The sequence below is a fragment of the Rhinoderma darwinii genome, chromosome 3, assembly GCF_050947455.1.
Source record: "Rhinoderma darwinii isolate aRhiDar2 chromosome 3, aRhiDar2.hap1, whole genome shotgun sequence".
Taxonomy (NCBI): Eukaryota; Metazoa; Chordata; class Amphibia; order Anura; family Rhinodermatidae; genus Rhinoderma; species Rhinoderma darwinii.
Window position 1 is genome coordinate 411,277,024 of NC_134689.1, and position 21,222 is coordinate 411,298,245.

General features: G+C 41.6%; 1 protein-coding gene, 1 long non-coding RNA gene and 2 other non-coding genes across 4 annotated transcripts; 2 read left to right on the forward strand and 2 right to left on the reverse strand.

Moving 5' to 3' along the window:
* Positions 1–20: 20 nt before the first annotated feature.
* On the forward strand, positions 21–20,363 carry LOC142750267 (uncharacterized). The gene is made up of 3 exons (XR_012882597.1): positions 21–132; positions 8,177–8,257; positions 20,183–20,363. It is a non-coding gene; the product is annotated as an uncharacterized LOC142750267 (long non-coding RNA).
* TRNAR-UCU (transfer RNA arginine (anticodon UCU)) lies at positions 1,364–1,448 on the forward strand. The gene is given in 2 exon segments: positions 1,364–1,400; positions 1,413–1,448. It is a non-coding gene; the product is annotated as a tRNA-Arg (tRNA).
* Positions 3,474–10,687, reverse strand: HES7 (hes family bHLH transcription factor 7). The gene is made up of 4 exons (XM_075859236.1): positions 10,599–10,687; positions 8,091–8,186; positions 5,893–5,980; positions 3,474–4,076 (listed from the first exon to the last, which is right to left on the reverse strand). The coding sequence occupies exons 1-4, from the start codon at positions 10,638–10,640 to the stop codon at positions 3,685–3,687; spliced, it is 618 nt and encodes a 205-aa protein (XP_075715351.1). The 5' UTR covers positions 10,641–10,687; the 3' UTR covers positions 3,474–3,684.
* TRNAR-UCU (transfer RNA arginine (anticodon UCU)) lies at positions 13,020–13,104 on the reverse strand. The gene is given in 2 exon segments: positions 13,020–13,055; positions 13,068–13,104. It is a non-coding gene; the product is annotated as a tRNA-Arg (tRNA).
* Positions 20,364–21,222: the final 859 nt, after the last annotated feature.

A 21,222-nucleotide genomic window follows, 5' to 3' on the forward strand; every position in this document is an offset into this window, starting at 1 on the left:
GCTGTATGCTGACTCTCTAGGATCATCAGCGACTCCTGGTGACGTCATTTATTGTCAGAATGGCGGGAAGCAGAGTGACGAGAAGCAGTTAAAGGGGCGTCCAAAACAACAGTCACAAAATACGTCAAACCTGTAAGAAAAAGAATTTTTTTTCCCATTGGTAACATTCTTCTTTTATGATTCTGATTAAATCCTGTATATATATATATATATATATATATATATATATATATATATATATATATATATATATATATATATATATATATATATATATATATATATATATAGATATGAACTAGTCTATAGTCTCCCCATGTCCCCTCCTTGTATACTCTTCTGGACTCTCTATAGAGAACACAGGGACAAGTCTATAATCTGTCCCATGTTCCCTCCTAATAAATTCCCCTGGACTCTCTATAGGGTATATAAGGACTAGTCAATGTGTCCCATCCTTGTATACTCCTAGACTATCTATAGGGTATATAAGGACTTCTATAGGGTATAAGCACTAGTCTATATCCCCCATGTTCTCTCCCTGTATACTCCCCTGGAATCTCTATAGAATATATATTGACTAATCTATAATCTCTCCATGTGTCCTCACTGTATACTACCCTAGACTCTATAGTGTGTATATGGACTAGTCTATATTCTCTCTATGTCCCCTCCCTGTATGGTATATATGGACTAGTCTATATTCTCCCTCCATATTTCCACACTATATAGTCCCCTGGACGCTATATAGGGAACAGTCTACAATATCCCTCTATGTCTCCCCTGAACTCTCCATAGGGTGTATAGGAACCAGTCTATATTCTGCCCCAATGTCCCCTCTCTGTATACTCTATATATGGTATATAGGGAGTAATCAATATTCTCTCTCCATGTCACCTCACTGTATACTACCCTGGACTCTCTATAGTGTTTATATGGACTAGTCTATATTCTCTATATGTCCTCTCTGTATAGTATATATGGACTTGTCTATATTCCCCCTCCATGTCTCCTCACAGTATACTACCCTGGGCTCTCTAGAGGGTATATAAGGACTAGTCTTTATTATCCCTCCCTGAATGATCCCTTGGACTCCCTAAAGGTTATATAGGGTCTACATTCTTTCTCTATAGCCCCCTGGAATATATAGACAACTGGAGGAGGGCTCTGCGTAGAGGTAAAAAAAATAGTGACAACTTGTTGATGACTCAGAGGAAGCGGAGGGGAGAAGGAGGAAGAAGGGGGGAGAGGGAGGAGGAGGGGAGAGGGAGGAGGGGGCACGGAGTAAGAATCTCCTCCAGACTTGCAGCACTTTCAGGCAGGACGTGCTCATGTCTTGTAGATCAGGCTGCAGGCTCATGTAGCTGGCTCTGTGGCGCAATGGATAGCGCATTGGACTTCTAGCTGGTGCAGTCATTCAAAGGTTGTGGGTTCGAGTCCCACCAGAGTCGCTTTTTTTATTACTTGCATGTCCTCTGTATACAGTTACTATCTACAGATAGTGACATCACACACATAGTACATAACCCAGGAGGAAGAGATCAGAGGTTTTACCATGGCTAGTAATACAGGAGACTTCCTTACATCATCTATGGCTCCTCCCACATATCATTATAGACAAGAGTCTCCCGTAAATACTCATTTAAAGGGCAACTAAACGTTCGACAAACTTCTGCCATATCATAGTGACATATCAGAAGTTTGGATTGGTGGGGGCCCGAGCACCGAGACCTCAACCAATCACTAAAACAAAGTGGCTCAGACTTTCTATTGAGCCCGTATCCCGATATATTGTTTTCCGGAAAAGGCCAAACCGAAACGAAGCGGCTCAACGCTCACACAAGCACTTCTGCCGCTTTGTTTTAGCGATTAGTGAGGGTCTCTGTGCTCGGACCCCCACCAATCAAAACTTCTGACATGTCAGAAGTTTGTCAAACATTTAGTTACCCTGAAAGGGCCGACCTTAGTGATGTACGACCAGTGTGGTCACAAAGGACTTCTCAATGGATCCTGTTAACCTGCCCCCCCCCCTCCCCCGAGTCCTGCGACCACCACAAAACGTATCGTCTTTATAGTAGCATTATGTCTAAAAAAAGATTGGATTCCTCCAGCTCACCTTATCGTATGAGTAGACTTGCGCGCGGGTCCTCGTATCGGCACACGTATGAAGTACAGGAAAAAACAAATGGATCCAGCGCTGTGTCCTTGAAGTTTGTTTAAAAACGGAAACTATTTCCAAGTTTTAATGAAAAATTGGTATAAAAACAGGTAACATTACAAATAGATATTCTCAATGAATAGTGGGATTCATGGCAGTGTGAGCGGTGCCTACGCGTTTCTGACGCATGCAGCGTCCTTAGTCATGGCTTCATGAGCCATGACTAAGGACGCTGCATGCGTCAGAAACGCGTAGGCACCGCTCACACTGCCATGAATCCCACTATTCATTGAGAATATCTATTTGTAATGTTACCTGTTTTTATACCAATTTTTCATTAAAACTTGGAAATAGTTTCCGTTTTTAAACAAACTTCAAGGACACAGCGCTGGATCCATTTGTTTTTTCCTGTAGCATTATGTCTACATTGTATTGGATTACTTTATGTATGGAGCGGATATTTAATCACTGTATGATGGGATTATCGTCCCCTGTATAACCTTCCAGTGTAAACAGATACGAGAATACCATATGGCAGGTGCACAAAGCCCCGGGTGGTGACGCCACTTTCAACAGTATCGTTACTACAGGGTCAATATCTGTCCGACACATAGTTTTGGGGTAACCTAAATTATGCCAATTTTTTTTCTGAAATGTATTTGGATTGAATGATCGGCAGAGATGGAGTGTGCAAACTCTGCAGTCGTGGCCATAAGAAGTCTTCATGGCGGGCTGGGCCAGATCAAGTTAACGACTGAGTATAGATATGTATCCAGCCAGACGGAACATTATGGGCCGGACGGCACGGGCCCCCTCATGCCCCTCGGGCCCTGTAGCAGCCACTATAGCTGTAGTTCCGCCACTGGTGACAGCGGTACCAGCGCCACATGGTCAGTAGCAACTCTGCGGCACCCCGTTCCTTCCCTCCTAGTTGCACCCGGGCCACATGCCCTGCCTACTCCCCCCCTCCCCCCCCCTAGCTACGCTCCTAGATAGATTCCATAATCGTGCCTGGTCAGGTGACGGTAGGGTATATATTTATCTCCAGGCGCCCAGTCTCTGTAGAGGACTCCACTGGTGTTGTCTGATGGCCCCCATAGAGGAGACGTCATCGCTGAAATCTGCCAGATAAGGAGTCATGTACAGTAACGTCACTTTGACCGTCTGTAGTGAACGGAACGTCTATTCCAGACGCAACCAATGTCCCAATATGTTGTGCAATACTGGCTGTAAAACAATAGACTCCGCCTGGAAACTTTTTTTTTTTTATTTAACAAAAACCACATACAAATGCTGTATAACAACATTGTAAAACACAAAGCATGAATACATATGCATAACATATAGAACCAAGTCATACAGATACTGTATAGAATGAAACATACATACACCGAACGTTGTATCTGTCCACCATCGTAGCCATCTTACCGGGCTGCCCTATTATTAGGTGATGTATCAGGAGGTCAGTAGTATATTTATTATTAAATATGGGAACATTCGGTAAGAGAAATGGATAGTCTTCCTCCAATTTAAGGCCAGGGTCTCCAGACAAAGGTGTTACTTGGGTTATGGTCATTCTGAAACCCTCCAGAGCTTGGTGAGCTTGAAGACAACCAACTTGGTGGACTGCCATTCTCTGAGCCACCCATGGCAGGCGAGTAGGGGCTTACGTCACCACCAATTGAGTGCGGGGAGACATTCCCATCAGAAGACAAGTCCTCTTCCCGGCGACCACCTTGGCTACATATGTTCAACTGTTTTGGGAATCTCAGCCGGTGTTGGAGGTGGTTCTGAAGCTCATCGAGGAAGCGGGCTTTGGCTGTTGGGCTGACATCTTGAATGAAGCCTTCGGTGCGGTCCAAACAGTCTCTAAATCCAGTGAGGTAAAACTTTTCGGCAGGTGACACCCATCGGGGTGGTTCTGGGAGAGACAAGGAGACAGTGGAAATTATAATGATACAATGGGGACATAGCCCAAGGAGGAAAGATAAATCAATATACAAAATTATATATATGACCGGGCTGTTAGTCTATCACAGGGAGTTTTTATTTGTTTTTTTCTGCCATTTTGTGGTGCCTGGGCTAAGAGTTTTGTTTCCAATACCTTGGCAAAATGCTTCATGGCCTTGCCCGGGACCATGAAGCAAGCATTCGTTACCCGCAATGGGCAGTTATGTCTCTGTACAATCACATCTTCCATATCTTCGTCAGAACATTAGTTGGCTAGTAGGCCATCCACCCTCTCAATATAGACCATTGGTGCCACTATTGGTCTGGTCCTCTACGAGAAAACGCAAGGGTACGACATTGAAGACCTTCATACCCCAACTACCACATACACACTTATGGGATGAGAACGTTCCAAAGACAACTAGACTGATCTTTCCATCCAATCCCATTGTACAATGTTGGGTTAATCTCCGTCGTGATGCCTCCCACAACCAACTTTTTATAAGGTCAGAGGCCACAGGGAAGAGCTATTAGAAGACCTCGTTGAGATGATGGAAAAGGTCCAAAACCAGTCCAATCGTTATTCCATAAGCTCAGATTATCTCGTCTAGAGTTCTCGAAAGAGGATCTTTATGAAAAGTGACCTATAGATTGGAGAAAGGCCCAACCCAAGAGCCGGTCACCCCATCCTTCCACCAAGCCATGCTTCTATTGGGTTGGACAATTGGTTCTGGTGGACTCACTAAGGTTGGGAAGATGATGCAACTCATGAAATGATCTTCACAATTAAAGACAATCCAAAAAAAAAAAGAGAAATTGCCCTTTGGGTTTGGGCCAATGATTGGCCATAAAAAGTGACAACCACTCTGGGCAAATAAAATAGATTATACTTACCCACATCTCTGCTTCATCCAGTCTGGCCTTCAGGGATGACGTTTCATCCCATGTGACTGCTGCGGCCAATCACAGGCTGCAGCAGTCACATGGGATGAAATGTCATCCCAGCAGTCCATGCTGAAGGACGGCAGAGGGACGCATCGCCATGTCTACGGGTAAGTATAGGCTTTTTTTTACCTGCTGTTTTCTGCAGCGGACATTCCGACTGAAAATCCGCACCACAATTTGCTGCGGTTTTTTCATCCGGAATCCCTTCGGGGTCCAGGGCGTATACGCGGTGTGCTTTTACGCAGCGTATCCGCCCTGTGTGAACATAGACTAAGGCTGGGTTCCTACGAGTCTTTTTTCCCCAGGCTGCTTTTGGCTACTCGTGGGAAAAAAGCGTCATGTCCTTTCTTGCTGCGGTTTCCGCCTCTGACCTAGTTTCCGAGCGTATTTTGCGACATTTTTCCTGCGGTCCTTACATTAGCTGCGAATTAAAAACGCCACGAAAAAAGTTAAGGCCGTTCAAAATCTTTCTGCCTGCAAAAAAACTCCATGTCAACAGGGCCTTAATCCGCAAGTAAAACCGCTGCGGAAAAAACGCAGCGTTTCTACAGCAATAAGCGCAGGAAAAAAAAAAATGACCCCGCTGATTTCCCTGCTAAAAATCTGCAAGGTATTGTGGGAACATACCCTTAATCAGTCTAGCCTAAGCTCCTCCCCTATATAGTTCCCAGAAAATGAAAGGGGAGGGTCCCTGACAACCTAGTGAAACAATCCAGATCATCATGTGGTGAAATATTTCGTGTCCGTGATAGGAGAGGGAGGAGTGTACGGAGACATCTATATCTGTCTCGTATGTAGATTTATAACACACACATGCAGGATATTATTGGAATCGTTTGTACCATGCGTTTTCATACGCGTCACGTTCTGGACGTAAACTACGGCCAGTTCCAAGATCTCCGCCTTCTCCATTTTAGGATTCCGAAGTTTCTGTGTAGGACAAGAGAGGTTAAGAAATACCCCGACATGAAGAGCACAGCACAGCACACGGACCCTCCGCTTTTCCAGTGTACCAAACACTCCAGTCTCGTAGAACCAGTTTGCTTAAAGAGAATTTGTCACTTCTCCCGACATCCGTTTTAGTGAATGATTGGACTCCCCGTGAAAGAACAATTCTGCTGCATCTTTTCCTAGAACTCTACCTTGTGCCGTTCTTCTGTTATTCCTCCTGGAAATGGAAGACTAAATGGACAACTGGGTGTTACCAGTTGGGGGTGTGTCCTGACAGACTGACAATGTCCAATGAATGCTGAGAGAGGGAGAGTGTGGGGACACGCCCCCTTGACAAGGGAAATTATAACACCCAGTTATCAATTTATTCATACATTTCTAGGAGGAATAACAGAGGAACGGCACAACGCAGAGTCCTAAGCGTAAGGCCCTGACACACTCACGTTTGGCGCCGGCTGTCAAATACCCTGTTAATGGCCGCGCGTTATTACAGGTAAAAGTCCTATATTGCCTACAAAATCCTGCGACCATAAAGGGTGTATTAATTAATGGCCGCACGATTTTGCAGATAAAGGGACGTTTTGCCCGCAGTAACGCGTGCCCATTAACAGGGTGTTTGGCAGCCGCGCTGGACACAGTGCCGACGCGGTTGTTGGTCACATGCGACCGTGTCAGCGCCGCTCCGTGTGGCCTTATCCTTAGAAAATATGCTCCAGAATTGTTATTTTATGGGGAATACGAGTATTTACTAAACTAGACATGTCAGGAGAGTCCTCTTTAAAATGTAACAAATCCTACCACGAAAAAAAAAAAAATCTGAAAATTAAAGAAAAAAAAAATTTCACATTAATTTTCAATTTGACAGATTTGAGCTGTTTTTCATACATTTTATACCTACTAGTTCATACACTATCTAGCCGGGTATTCTTTTTGGTATTACACACAGTGACTGCCTGATAATCCATTTGTCAGGGACCATTTTGACCAGATTAAAAAGTATTTTTTTTGTTTGTTTTTTTAATACAGATACAATTTTGTAGTTTAGCAAATCCTAAAAATTATAATTTTACAAAAAATTTTCAATGAAATAAACCACTCTCCGCATACAGTGGAAGCAGCCATTTTTTTTATGGACCAGTCAGGTATTTTGTTAAAGGGGAAATTACCACCTTAAAATCATCTTTTGATAGTTTGTTGAGGGGTCCGCAAACTCCGCCCCCATCTTAATAGGGTCAATGATTCTCCGGTATGGCCAGTTTTACCACCAAGCCGATGTTTTGCTTTGTTAATGGCGAAAAATTAGGCTATAAGTGCTGAGAACGGAAGAACACCGATCCCCACGGGGGGAAAAAGCAACCATTTATCGGACCGCTTTGATTTCACTAATTTGAGCTAGAAAAAATAAATAAAAATAAATCCTTTAATCCGCCATTAAAGGGACATGATGTTTGCCGGATTATCAAACGTTCTGAATTATTGGACAGCCCTAAGACAAGCACATAACCCTTTACTTGTAACTCACAGCTGTACATGGCCTCGTCCAAAATGGCTTCCGCAGCCATGTGGAGGTGACTGGAGAGAGTTGCAATCAAGCCTTGTAACCACTAGGAGGCAGTATTGCCCACAAGGAAATCTATTCAGTACAGTAGAAGCGGAGATGCTGGGACTTGTAGTATTGTGACACCGGAAGAGCTGCAATTACACTTATTTTTATTTGGATTTTTGCAAATTAACAAAATAAAATGACATGAAATTCCTTTAATCCGGCGTCAAACAGACTAAGGGAAAAAAATCCAACACTTTACAAATTCCGAATTAACAGGCGCCGGATTATACTAATAAATATTGTTCTGGATTACTGGACGTCCTTAGAAAAGTACCGTATATAAAATGGACTTCAAGAGGAACTGGGTGCCGGACTATCAGAATTTCTGGACTATTGGATGCCAGATAAAAGGAACGGATTGGCCTGCGTGTTCTTCTACGTGTATTTCTACATTTCGAAGCTTCGAAGAACTACGTCCGTCGCGTTCATCTGTTAATTCGGAATGATGGCAGATTAAAGGAATTTTCCACTTTTAATACTAACTTGATTTCCAGTCAGTTTCAGGAGCAGAACTCTCATTTCATCCAGACTGCGGTTTATTCTATCACGTCTCTGTTTTTCCACCACAGGCTTCTGGATCTAGAACAGGAGAAGACATGTCAACCAGTGAAGGTCGGCAGAGGGAGAAAAACCAAGATGAGCGGGACAACGTGAGAAACGGAAGCGCCCTCAGTAGTCACTGGTTAAAGGGGAAGTCCATGCAAAATGTGAAAAGTTAAAGGAACACTGACGCTGTTTTATTCCTAGTCCAGAGCCTAAGAGGGCGGTGCATGACAACGCGAGTTATAAAACACTCCATTTTGAATTCTTGTGTCATGCTCCGCCCTCTCAGGCATAACACAATGGAACAGTTTTTGCATGGAATGTTCCTTTAAGAGGATAGCCGGAGTGGTGGAAATTACTAGAACTTAATTTTTTCAGGGTCATTAAAGAAAAACTCCGCCCAGATAGTTCTCCTTTAATTTCATCGAGACTCCACAAACACCCTCTAAAATTAACATACACCCCCCACCCCCCCCCCCCCCATCAACATCCAAAGACCGGTGACCACATTATCCAGAAAGCTCATCCGCAAACTAGAAAGCTTTTGATGAAAAAATAATTCTCTAGATTCCCTATGAAACCATTGGTCGCCAGAACTACAGTGGACAAGCAGAACTGTCAGGGGGACAACATTCAGAAGTCCTGTATGAAATCTTATGTAGTGAGGGGGGGGGGGGACACCTTTAATATTCTATTCCTGTGCAGAGGTATCAGATATTTAACTGCTCTGCTTGTGACAACACTTCCTGTCGCTGAGGGCAGCTCAGTATTATCGTAAGATCTAACGGGAACCAATCAGAATCCAGCTGCTTTTTTTTTTATCTCTTACCAATTGGTTGCCTTGAAGCCCAGTGTCCCTATAATAAGGGCACGTTCACACACTTAACGAAAAGCTGCTGTAAAATACGGAGCGGTTTTCAAGGGGAAAACAGCCTCTGAATTACAGCCGTTTTTTGAGCGTTTTTTCTATTGACCCAATGAAAAACGGCTCCAAAAACGGCTCAAGAAGTGACATGAACTTTTTTTATGGGCCGTTTTTTTTACGCAGTTTTTGAAAAACACCCGCGTGAAAAACGCTTCCTGGGAACGGAACGCCGCTTTTCCCATTGAAATCAATGGGCAGATGTTTGTAGGCGTTCAGCCCCCGTATTTTCAGCCGTTTTTCGGGGCGTTTACAGCCCGAAAAACGGCTGAGAATAGGCCGTGTGAAAATACCGTTAGAGAATGTTCACACGCTTAGCAAAAAACGTCTAAAAATACGGAGCGGTTTTCAAGGGAATCAGCTCCTGATTTTCAGAAGTTTTTTTAAGCAACTCGCGTTTTTCACGGCCGTTTTTGGAGCGGTTTTTCTATAGAGTCAATGAAAACTGGCACAAGAAGTTACATGCGCTTCTTTTTCGTGGGCGTCTTTTTACACGCTGTTTTTCTAAAATGAGGCGGAAAAAACACCCCGTCGGAAACAGAATGCCGTATTTCCCATTGAAGCCAATGGGCAGATGTTTGTAGGCGTTCTGCTTCCATTTTTCAGGCGTAAACGCCTAGAAAAACGCCTAAAAACACTACGTGTGCACATACCCTTACACTGGGCTGCCAGAGGCAGGAAGTGTTGTCATGGGAACACAGTACACTAAACATTTTTCCACAATATTAAAACTAAAGGGTCTTTAATGCATGAATTACAATTAAAAATAAAATAAAAATCCCATTAACTACTAAAAAAAAAGGACACCAAAAATAACAAGGTGTTTTTTTGTTTTTTTTTAAAGAGACAGCGTCAACATATTCCAGGCAGTGCAGAAAGATAAAATGATCACAAAGGAAGACAGCAATGCAAATGGTTCATGTGAACGAGCCCCTATATCTGACGAGAAGTACAGTAATCATGTAATACAAGTGAAATTCCTTTAATCCGGCATCCGATAATCCGAGAGATTAAATTATCGGGTCCCATCAATGCCAGATTAAAGATATTTCAGTAGAATTAAAACTCCAGCAATCAGCGACGGCGAAGAGATCCAACCGATGGAACAAATTACCGGTCGGATCGTTAACAGTAGACAAACTCACACGTACTCCCCCATTAGATCTGCGCCCCAGATGAGTAGGCGATAAATTGCACCCTATTTCTATTAAATGGTTTACGTGGCCATAGGTTAGGACACAAGGGCACAATTTCGAAAGCCCCTCGCGCAATTTTCACCATTATTCGTACATACGTTGAGTGCACGTAAACTTTGCCAGTCGTTATGGATTGTGGTGTAACTTTCTGGCAAACTACAATTCTTACTTTGCTGGGAGTTATAGTTCCCCAAAAAGTAGAGTCACAGATTACAGGTAAATGTAAAAATCGCATCAGGCTAAAAAAAAAAACGTTACATCCATGCAGAGTGTAAATCGTACGATCTGATCTGGATAAAAGGATGAGCGATCTGGATATTGGGTTCTTACCTTTCTGGATGGGACCGCTTCAGCGCACTCCATGTCCGGCATGCTACCTGCGACTACAACCTACTGGAGCGCTGCGCCCTGCGCCGGGATTAAGTCCCCCTCGCTGGCCCCGCCCTGGAACACCCACCCCGTGTCCTAGGTGGGTCACTGACACCACCCCCCGCCCGATACCACATGGCTGCCACATGGTGACCCTGGACAGTTGTCTCAGAATATACAGAGGACACGCTTCTCACCCGGGATAAGGGGAGGGGGCAGCAGAAAGTCAACGATGTCAGAAAACTGAGGGAATCAACCGTTCAGGGTGACATCATCATAGAACTTGGCTGTCAGGGTGACGTCATTCTCATAACTGGAGAGAGGATAGATGAGCGGACAGAAAGGGATAAGAGGGGTAATAGTAGTATATAAAAGACAGGTTGGTTAGGTAATAGGAGAGGGGGACATGGTGATGGGTAAGGAGGTAAAAGAGGACAAGGGGAGATAGGGTAATAGTAGATGGGACAGGGTGAGATGGGGCAATAGTGGAGAAGACGGTGAGATGGGGTAAAACTAGTGTATGGAGACAGGGTGAGGTGGGGTAATAGTATAGCAGGACAGGGTGAGGTGGGGTAATAGTATAAGAGGACAGGGTGAGGTGGGGTAATACTATAGGAGGACAGGGTGAGGTGGGGCAATAGTGGAGAAGACGGTGAGATGGGGTAAAACTAGTGTATGGAGACAGGGTGAGGTGGGGTAATAGTATAGCAGGACAGGGTGAGGTGGGGTAATAGTATAAGAGGACAGGGTGAGGTGGGGTAATACTATAGGAGGACAGGGTGAGGTGGGGCAATAGTGGAGAAGACGGTGAGATGGGGTAAAACTAGTGTATGGAGACAGGGTGAGGTGGGGTAATAGTATAGGAGGACAGGGTGAGGTGGGGTAATAGTATAAGAGGACAGGGTGAGGTGGGGTAATACTATAGGAGGACAAGGTGAGGTGGGGTAACAGTATGGTAGGACAGGGTGAGGTGGGGTAATAGTATGGGAGGACAGGGTGAGGTGGGGTAATAGTATAGGAGAGCAGGGTGAGGTGGGGTAATAGTATAGGAGGACAGGGTGAGGTGGGGTAATAGTATGGGAGGACAGGGTGAGGTGGGGTAATAGTATAGGAGGACAGGGTGAGGTGGGGTAATAGTATAGGAGAGCAGGGTGAGGTGGGGTAATAGTATAGGAGGACAGGGTGAGGTGGGGTAATAGTATGGGAGGACAGGGTGAGGTGGGGTAATAGTATGGGAGGACAGGGTGAGGTGGGGTAATAGTATGGGAGGACAGGGTGAGGTGGGGTAATAGTATAGGAGGACAGGGTGAGGTGGGGTAATAGTATAGGAGAGCAGGGTGAGGTGGGGTAATAGTATAGGAGAGCAGGGTGAGGTGGGGTAATAGTATAGGAGAGCAGGGTGAGATAAGGTAACTAGTGGGCATTGGGTTAGATGGTGCGGTTGCAGGAGGGGCACACTTTACTGTTAGAACATATGGACAAGTGGATTACAATCTCTGCTCTCCTTTGTCTATCTGTATTGTCTTCGCCTTGGTGCAATCTACTACACATACACACTCAACTCCGCTACATATTACTCCACTACACCTTATGATAGCAGATAATAGGTCTGCAGAGAGACCACACTGTCACCCTATACTGATATCCATGCTGTCACCCTATACTGATATCCATGCTGTCACCCTATACTGATACCCATGCTGTCACCCTATACTGATATCCATGCTGTCACCCTATACTGATACCCATACTGTCACCCTATACTGATACCCATGCTGTCACCCTATACTGATATCTATACTTTCACCCTATACTGAGATCTATACTGAAACTTATACTGAGATCTATACTGAGACCTATACTGATAACTATACTGTCACCCTATACTGATATCTATGCTGTCATCATATACTGAGATCTATACTGAGACCTGTACTAAGATCTATACTGTCACCCTATGCTGTGATCTATACTGAGATCTATACTGTCACCCTATACTGATCTATACCCAGATCTATATTAAGACCAGTTGCCCGCTCGCTTCTTGTTGCATTTTGATGGTACAGTGGTAGAGTTCCCGGCTCCCGAGTAGTAGATTTGGGTTCTCGTCCAGTTTTACAGAAATGAGTGATATTTTTTGGGGGTGATCATTTTTCTAAGTGATTATTTCTCTCTCTTTTTGGACGTCTTATGATGTTCCGTTCTCTTTGCAGCTGTAGAATATTGATAATTCTCGCAGTAATATCTTCTCCTCTGACAGGACACTGTGTATTACACGACAACAGCTTCTCCCCTCGCTTTAGTGAATACACAGCGCTGCTAATAAAAGAAATAACAAACTCACAATACAGGAGAGGAAGCCAATAGAAAAAAAAAAAAAAGCGACTCTGGTGGGACTCGAACCCACAACCTTTGAATGACTGCACCAGCTAGAAGTCCAATGCGCTATCCATTGCGCCACAGAGCCACGTGCTACGAGTATGCAGCAGCGCGTCTCATGAGCTGTTCTTCCAGATGTGATCATAAAATCAGAGTATATTGTATCCCTGTACATTACATGATAGTATATTATATCCCTGTACATTACATGATAGTATATTATATCCCTGTACATTATATGATAGTATATTATATCCCTGTACATTATATGATAGTATATTATATCCCTGTACATTACATGATAGTATATTATAACCCTATACATTATATTATAGTTTATTATGTCCCCTTTATTTTAGGATAATATATTCCCTTACATTATATGACAGTATATTATATCTCTATACTTTATGTTATAGTATATTATATTCCTCTACATTATATGATAGTATATTATATCTCTATACATTATATTATAGTTTATTATGTCCCCTTTATTTTAGGATAATATATTCCCTTACATTATATGATAGTATATTATATCCCTGTACATTATATGATAGTATATTATATCCCTGTACATTATATGATAGTATATTATATCCCTGTACATTATATGATAGTATATTATATCCCTGTACATTATATGATAGTATATTATATCTCTATACATTATGTTATAGTATATTATATTTCTCTACATTATATGATAGTATATTATATCCCTGTACATTATATGACAGTATATTATATCTCTATACATTATGTTATAGTATATTATATCCCTGTACATTATATGATAGTATATTATATCCCTGTACATTATATGATAGTATATTATATCCCTGTACATTATATGATAGTATATTATAACCCTATACATTATATTATAGTTTATTATGTCCCCTTTATTTTAGGATAATATATTCCCTTACATTATATGACAGTATATTATATCTCTATACTTTATGTTATAGTATATTATATTCCTCTACATTATATGATAGTATATTATATCTCTATACATTATATTATAGTTTATTATGTCCCCTTTATTTTAGGATAATATATTCCCTTACATTATATGACAGTATATTATATCTCTATACTTTATGTTATAGTATAGTATATTATAGGATCAGTACATTACATTATATGGTCAGTATATTATATTATATGGTCAGTATATTATATTATCAGTACACTACATTAAAAGGTCAGTACACTACATTATATGGTCGGTATATTATATTATATTATCAGTACAGTACATTATATGGTCGGTATATTATATTATATTATCAGTACAGTACATTATATGGTTAGTATATTACATTATCAGTACAGTACATTATATGGTCAGTACACTACATTATATAGTTAGTATATTACATTATCAGTACAGTACATTATATGGACAGTATATTATATAATCAGTACACTACATTATATGGTCACTATATTATATTATCAGTACACAACATTATATGGTTAGTATATTACATTATCAGTACAGTACATTATATGGTCAGTATATTATATAATCAGTGCACAACATTATATGGTTAGTATATTACATTATCAGTACACCACATTATATGTTCAGTATATTATATTATATTATCAGTACAGTACATTATATGGTCAGTATATTATAGGATCAGTACAGTACATTATATGGTCAGTATATTATATAATCAGTACACAACATTATATGGTTAGTATATTACATTATCAGTACACCACATTATATGTTCAGTATATTATATTATATTATATTATATTATATTATCAGTACAGTACATTATATGGTCAGTATATTATATTATCAGTACAGTACATTATATGGTCAGTATATTATATTATCAGTACAGTACATTATATGGTCAGTATATTACATTATATAGTCAGTATATTATATTATCAGTACCGTACATTATATAGTAGGTATTTTATAGGATCAGTACAGTACATTATATGGTTATTATATTATATTATAGGATCAGTACTGTACATTATATGGTTAGTATATTACATTCTATGGTCAGTTTATTATATTATCAGTACACTACATTATATGGCCAGTATATTATATTACAATACAGTACACTACATGGTTAGTATATTATATTATCAGTACACTACATTATAAGGTCAGTATACTACATTATATGGTCAGTATATTATATTACAATACAGTACACTACATGGTTAGTATATTATATTATCAGTACACTACATTATATGGTCAGTATATTATATTATCAGTACAGTACATTATATAGTCAGTATATTATATTATCAGTACCGTACATTATATAGTAGGTATTTTATAGGATCAGTACAGTACATGATATGGTCATTATATTATATTATCAGTTCAGTACATTATATGGTTAGTATATAATAGGATCAGTACAGTACATTATATTATATGGTCAGTATATTACATTATACAGTCAGTATATTATAGGATCAGTACATTATATGCTCAGTATATTATATTATCAGTACACAACATTATATGGTCGGTATATTACATTATATGGTCCGTATATTATATTACCCGTTCAGTACATTATATGGTCAGTATATTACATTATATGTTCAGTGTGCTATATTATCTGTACAGTACGTTATATGTTCTGTATATTACATTATATGGTCAGTATATTATATTTTCAGTATACTACATTATAAAGTCAGTATATTATAGGATCATTACAGTACATTATATGGTTAGTATATTATAGGATCAGTACAGTACATTATATAGTCAGTATATTATATTATCAGTACAGTACATTATATGGTCAGTATATTATAGGATCAGTACAGTACATTATATGGTCAGTATATTATATTATCAGTACAGTACATTATATGTTCTGTATATTACATTATATAGTTAGTATATTATAGGATCAGTACACAACATTATATAGTCAGTATATTATATTATCAGTGCAGTCAGGGCCGCCATCAGGAATTTCGGGGCCCCATACAGCTAAATTTTCTGGGCCCCCCTACCGTGGCACCGCCTGTTAACGGTACTCCATCCAGCACTATATAATGCTACCCAGGGCCGCCATCAGGGGGGTATTAGGGGTACTGATGTGAGGGGCCCGGCCAAACCTAATTGAAAGGGGGGCCCGGCGACTGCCGCGACTTGCCTTTGGTAGAAAAAAACAGGCCCCTGCAATGGGGCCCATTTTTTTCACCAAAAGAATGTCGTGAGCTGCCGGGCCCCCCTCTCGTCATGGGGGCCGTCAAACAACGCCCGCGCGACCGTTCGCTTCCGTTCCGGGGTTCTGTCTGAGGTTTCCCCGCAACGGAAAGGGACAGCACAGCTTCCGTTTCCGTCATCATAAGCGCAGTCGACTACACTATTGATTCCGTCCGAAAACCAGCCGGAATTGTGACGAACGGAAACCATTAGCGATGTTTCCGTCACCATTGAGATTAATGGTGACTGAAACGGAAGCTTTGCTGTCACTTTCCGTTGCGGGGTTCACCCGACGGAAACCTCAGACGGAACCCCGGAACGGAAGCGAACGGTGATGTGAACAGGCCCTAACACAAAAGTTTTGTATGTTTTTAAGCTGGTTCACAAAAAAAAATAATTCCAAATTCTACTGGACCAATTGCCTATTTAGATACCGGCAGCAGCTCCAGGAGCGACATCATAAGGGACACACTAGGCGGATATGCTGAGTAAAACGACACAGCTTATCCGCCCCGGTAGCCGCAGGGAATTCTGCCAGCAAAACCGCACCAAATAGTGGCGCAGGTTTCGTGAGGCGTGTCCGCTGCGGGAATCCTGCAAGGAAAAAAATAGTTTAGACTTCCCCCGGCCGTAGTTTAGGTGACGCATCTCTCTCTTCTGAACATAGCCCCGCCTCCTGGGATGACGCTGTAGACCATGTGACCGCTGCAGCAGTCACATGGGATGAAACGTCATGACAGGAGGCCGAGCTGCGCTAAGAATAGAGGATCGCGTCACCAGAACTACGGCCGGGGTAAGTCTAAACTTTTTTATCAATTTAAAAAAGTACCTTTTTTTTTTCTCATTTGTGATTTTTGCGGCAGAACCGCAGCATTTCCGCAACAGAGGAGCAGCGATTCCACAGAATAAATTGACACGCTGCGGCTTAAAAAGCCACACTGCAGGTCCATATTTTTTGCAGCGTGTGAATGAGATTTGTTCAAATCTCATCCACTCGGCTGCGACTGTAATACGCTGCGGATTATCCACAATAAAATGTGTTGCATAAAATCTGCAGTGTTCATGCCTAGTGTGTTCCTACCCTAAGGCCGGATTTACACAAGCGTGTTCTTTTTGCGCGCGCAAAAAACGTGGCGTTTTGCGCATGCAAAAGGTCCATAAAAGCTCCATGTGTCAGCAGCGTATGATGCGCGGCTGCGTGATTTTCGCTCAGCCGCCATCATTATGACACTCTGTTTGTATGTTTGTAGCACGTGGTGCTTTTCTGTTTTCATTCATAGTTTATACGGCTGCGGAAGTGCTGGGCGTGATTTTCACGCACCCATTGACTTCAATGGGTGTGTTATGCGCGAACAATGCACAAATATCGGACATGTCGTGAGTTTTACGCAGCGGACACACGCTGCGTGAAAATCACTGACAGTCTGCACGGCCCCATAGAGTAACATAGGTCAGTGCGAGGCGCGTGAAAATCACGCGCGTTGCACGGACGTATTACACGTTCGTCTGAATAAGCCCTAACAATAAAAGATTTTGGGCCTTGATATTGACTCGGACACTGCGTCAGAATCAGCACCAAACAACTTCCAAAACCGTCTCCCATTGATTTAATCTGAAATCAATGGGAGCCAGTCGCGGAAAAAAGGAAAAGCAGCACGTCCTTTCTTGCCGCGGTTCCGCCTCTGACCTCCCATCGAAATCAATGGGAGGCAGAAAATGTATTTTTCGCTGCGTTTTTTGTCTGCTGTCCTCAATCGCCGCGGGCAAAAAACGCAGCAAAAAACGCGGCAAGATAGTGTGGGCAGGTCAAAATCTGCCTCAAAATTCTTTAAGGAATTTTGAGGCAGATTTTTTCTGCCTGCAAAATACTCTGTGTGAACAGGGCCATACTTAAACAGCACTTTGAGACACTTTACTCACTGTGTCAGAAGAGCTGCTGGCTCCCACTCCAGATCTCTTCAGGCGATGTCTTCCAGGCGATGTCTTCCGTCCAGACGTCCAGTCCTTCACCCCCAGCCAGGCTCTAGGTAAGTTGTGTCCATGTGTGTCCGCGGCTGCGAGCGCTTCGTTCGCGGGTGCGCGCGCGCTGTCGTCCGGGCTGTCGCGGGCGCGCGCCTCTGTGCTTTCGCGGGTGCGTGCGCGGGCGGTCTCGAGTGCTGGCTTTCTTGGGTGTGTGCTCGCGAGTACGCACGCGCGGGAGTTTCCTTGTGCGCGCGATCGGTCGCGCGGGCGGGCGGTTTGACGGCCCCCATGACAAGAGGGGGGGCCCGCAGCTCACGACATTCTTTTGGTGAAAAAAACGGGCCCCATTGCAGGGGCCCGTTTTGTTCTACCAAAGGCAAGTCGCGGCCGTTGCTGGGCCCCCCTTTCAATTAGGTTTGGCCGGGCCCCTCACACCAGTACCCCTAATACCCCCCTGATGGCGGCCCTGAGTGCAGTACATTATATAGTTAGTATATTATAGGATCAGTACAGTACATTATATGGTCAGTATATTATAGGATCAGTACAGTACATTATATAGTTAGTATATTATAGGATCAGTACAGTACATTATATAGTTAGTATATTATAGGATCAGTACAGTACATTATATGGTCAGTATATTATAGGATCAGTACAGTACATTATATGGTCAGTATATTATAGGATCAGTACAGTACATTATATGGTCAGTATATTATATTATCAGTACAGTACATTATATAGTTAGTATATTATAGGATCAGTACAGTACATTATATGGTCAGTATATTATAGGATCAGTACAGTACATTATATGGTTAGTATATTATAGGATCAGTACACAACATTATATGGTCAGTATATTATATTATCAGTACAGTACATTATATGGTCAGTATATTATATTATCAGTACAGTACATTATATAGTTAGTATATTATAGGATCAGTACACAACATTATATGGTCAGTATATTATATTATCAGTACAGTACATTATATAGTTAGTATATTATAGGATCAGTACAGTACATTATATAGTTAGTATATTATAGGATCAGTACAGTACATTATATGGTCAGTATATTATATTATCAGTACAGTACATTATATAGTTAGTATATTATAGGATCAGTACAGTACATTATATGGTCAGTATATTATAGGATCAGTACAGTACATTATATAGTTAGTATATTATAGGATCAGTACAGTACATTATATGGTCAGTATATTATAGGATCAGTACAGTACATTATATGGTCAGTATATTATAGGATCAGTACAGTACATTATATAGTCAGTTTATTATAGGATCAGTACAGTACATTATATGGTCAGTATATTTCATTACATGGTCAGTATATTATATTATCAGTACACTACATTATATGGTCAGTATATTATATTATCAGTACAGTACATTATATAGTTAGTATATTATAGGATCAGTACAGTACATTATATGGTCAGTATATTATAGGATCAGTACAGTACATTATATAGTTAGTATATTATAGGATCAGTACAGTACATTATATGGTTAGTATATTATAGGATCAGTACTGTACATTATATAGTCAGTTTATTATAGGATCAGTACAGTACATTATATGGTCAGTATATTTCATTACATGGTCAGTATATTATAGGATCTGTATAATACATGACATAATCATGACCACAGAGATATCATGTGACCACTGATGACATGTGCCCAGGAAGTGTGCCCAGTGCCAGGAGTGTAATAATTGGCACCTGGATTCATTTACACATGTGAGGGGAGGGGGGGGGGTAGCTCCATTGTCACCCCTTGGGCTCTACTATTACGTCAGACTCTTAGATGCTGTGTCCTCTTCCCTGCTATTATTATATATGTTCTTGTTGTTATTAATATTCACTGTACGTGCTCATGGTTGGTGTCATAATTGGTCCCTTGTAGAACACTTACATTTTGTTTTTGTTTTTTTGGACAGGGCGAGAGGATCCTGTCTGACAGATATAAGTCCTTCATACATGGACGTCATGACTGATATAACTGGATGAAACATATGTGGCCAAATAGCTGCACCTCGCTTGAAATACCCCCTCTAATAAACCCCCAAATGTCTGATATTTCACTACTTTATCTTGCATATAAAAGTATCTGCCATACAGCCGCCCCTTTAACTCAAATCAATGGACTTATTTTTTGTGCTCCTCCACTTTCGAGGTCAATGTAAAGTACTTTAGGGTCACCTATGGCACCAGTTTGTAGGTTGGGCACGGACATGGGTGGAGAACAACCAGTTGTGAGCTAGTGATGGAGTGAGGAAGGGGTCAAGCTTCAGTCCTAACCATGCAATGAAGATTTTGTTACACGGAGGAGTAATGGAGTCTCCAAAAATGTCATTTGTAAAATGTAGAGAGGCCCAAGGAAAAAGTTCCTTGACCCCTTGCCAACCCTTCTATGTATATACTGGCCATCTTTATGATACCGGCATTCAAAATGTGCTATCCCAGATAAAGGGAACCTGACTCTTTTATAATAGGGTATCTTGAAGGACCGTTCAAATGCCAGTCAGTGGGCCGAGTCATAAAATGCCACGTATGCCCATTCAGTCTGTAAGCCTTTGCCGCCTTTTAGCAAGGACGAGAGGAGTCTTATGGCACTTGCTGCCCTCTGTCCTTGTAAAGAGTCCTGCTTCTAAGTGGAGTTATATGGCACCCTGATTGGCACTGGGGAGGGGTTTAAGGGAAAATACTGCACTCGCTACCATGTATTGCATACCATAGACTGCACCAATGACTCGTAATAATGATTTATCAGGGAAAGTGATGTGTGACATGATGGGCACCTTGTTCTCTGAAAATTTGGGACCCTCTGCTGTATGTTTCCTAGACTGGTCCAAAGTAGTCGTAGTGGTGACAAATCCCACGTGGAATAGAAAGGAAGCTAAATAGGAACAGAGTCACACTTCCTAGGGAGAGATCAAAGCTTTGTCAGACTTGTTGGTGGGAAGAGCACTACATGGAC

Bases quoted from the DNA above. Each gene is read 5' to 3' on its own strand.
- HES7 (XM_075859236.1), bottom strand. From the start codon at position 10,640: ATGCCGGACATGGAGTGCGCTGAAGCGGTCCCATCCAGAAAG. The intron at 5,981-8,090 runs GTTAGTATTAAA...TGTCCTACACAG, and splicing joins TGAAACTGACTGGAAATCAA to AAACTTCGGAATCCTAAAAT. The intron at 4,077-5,892 runs GTACAAACGATT...TGTCTCTCCCAG, and splicing joins GACGCGTATGAAAACGCATG to AACCACCCCGATGGGTGTCA.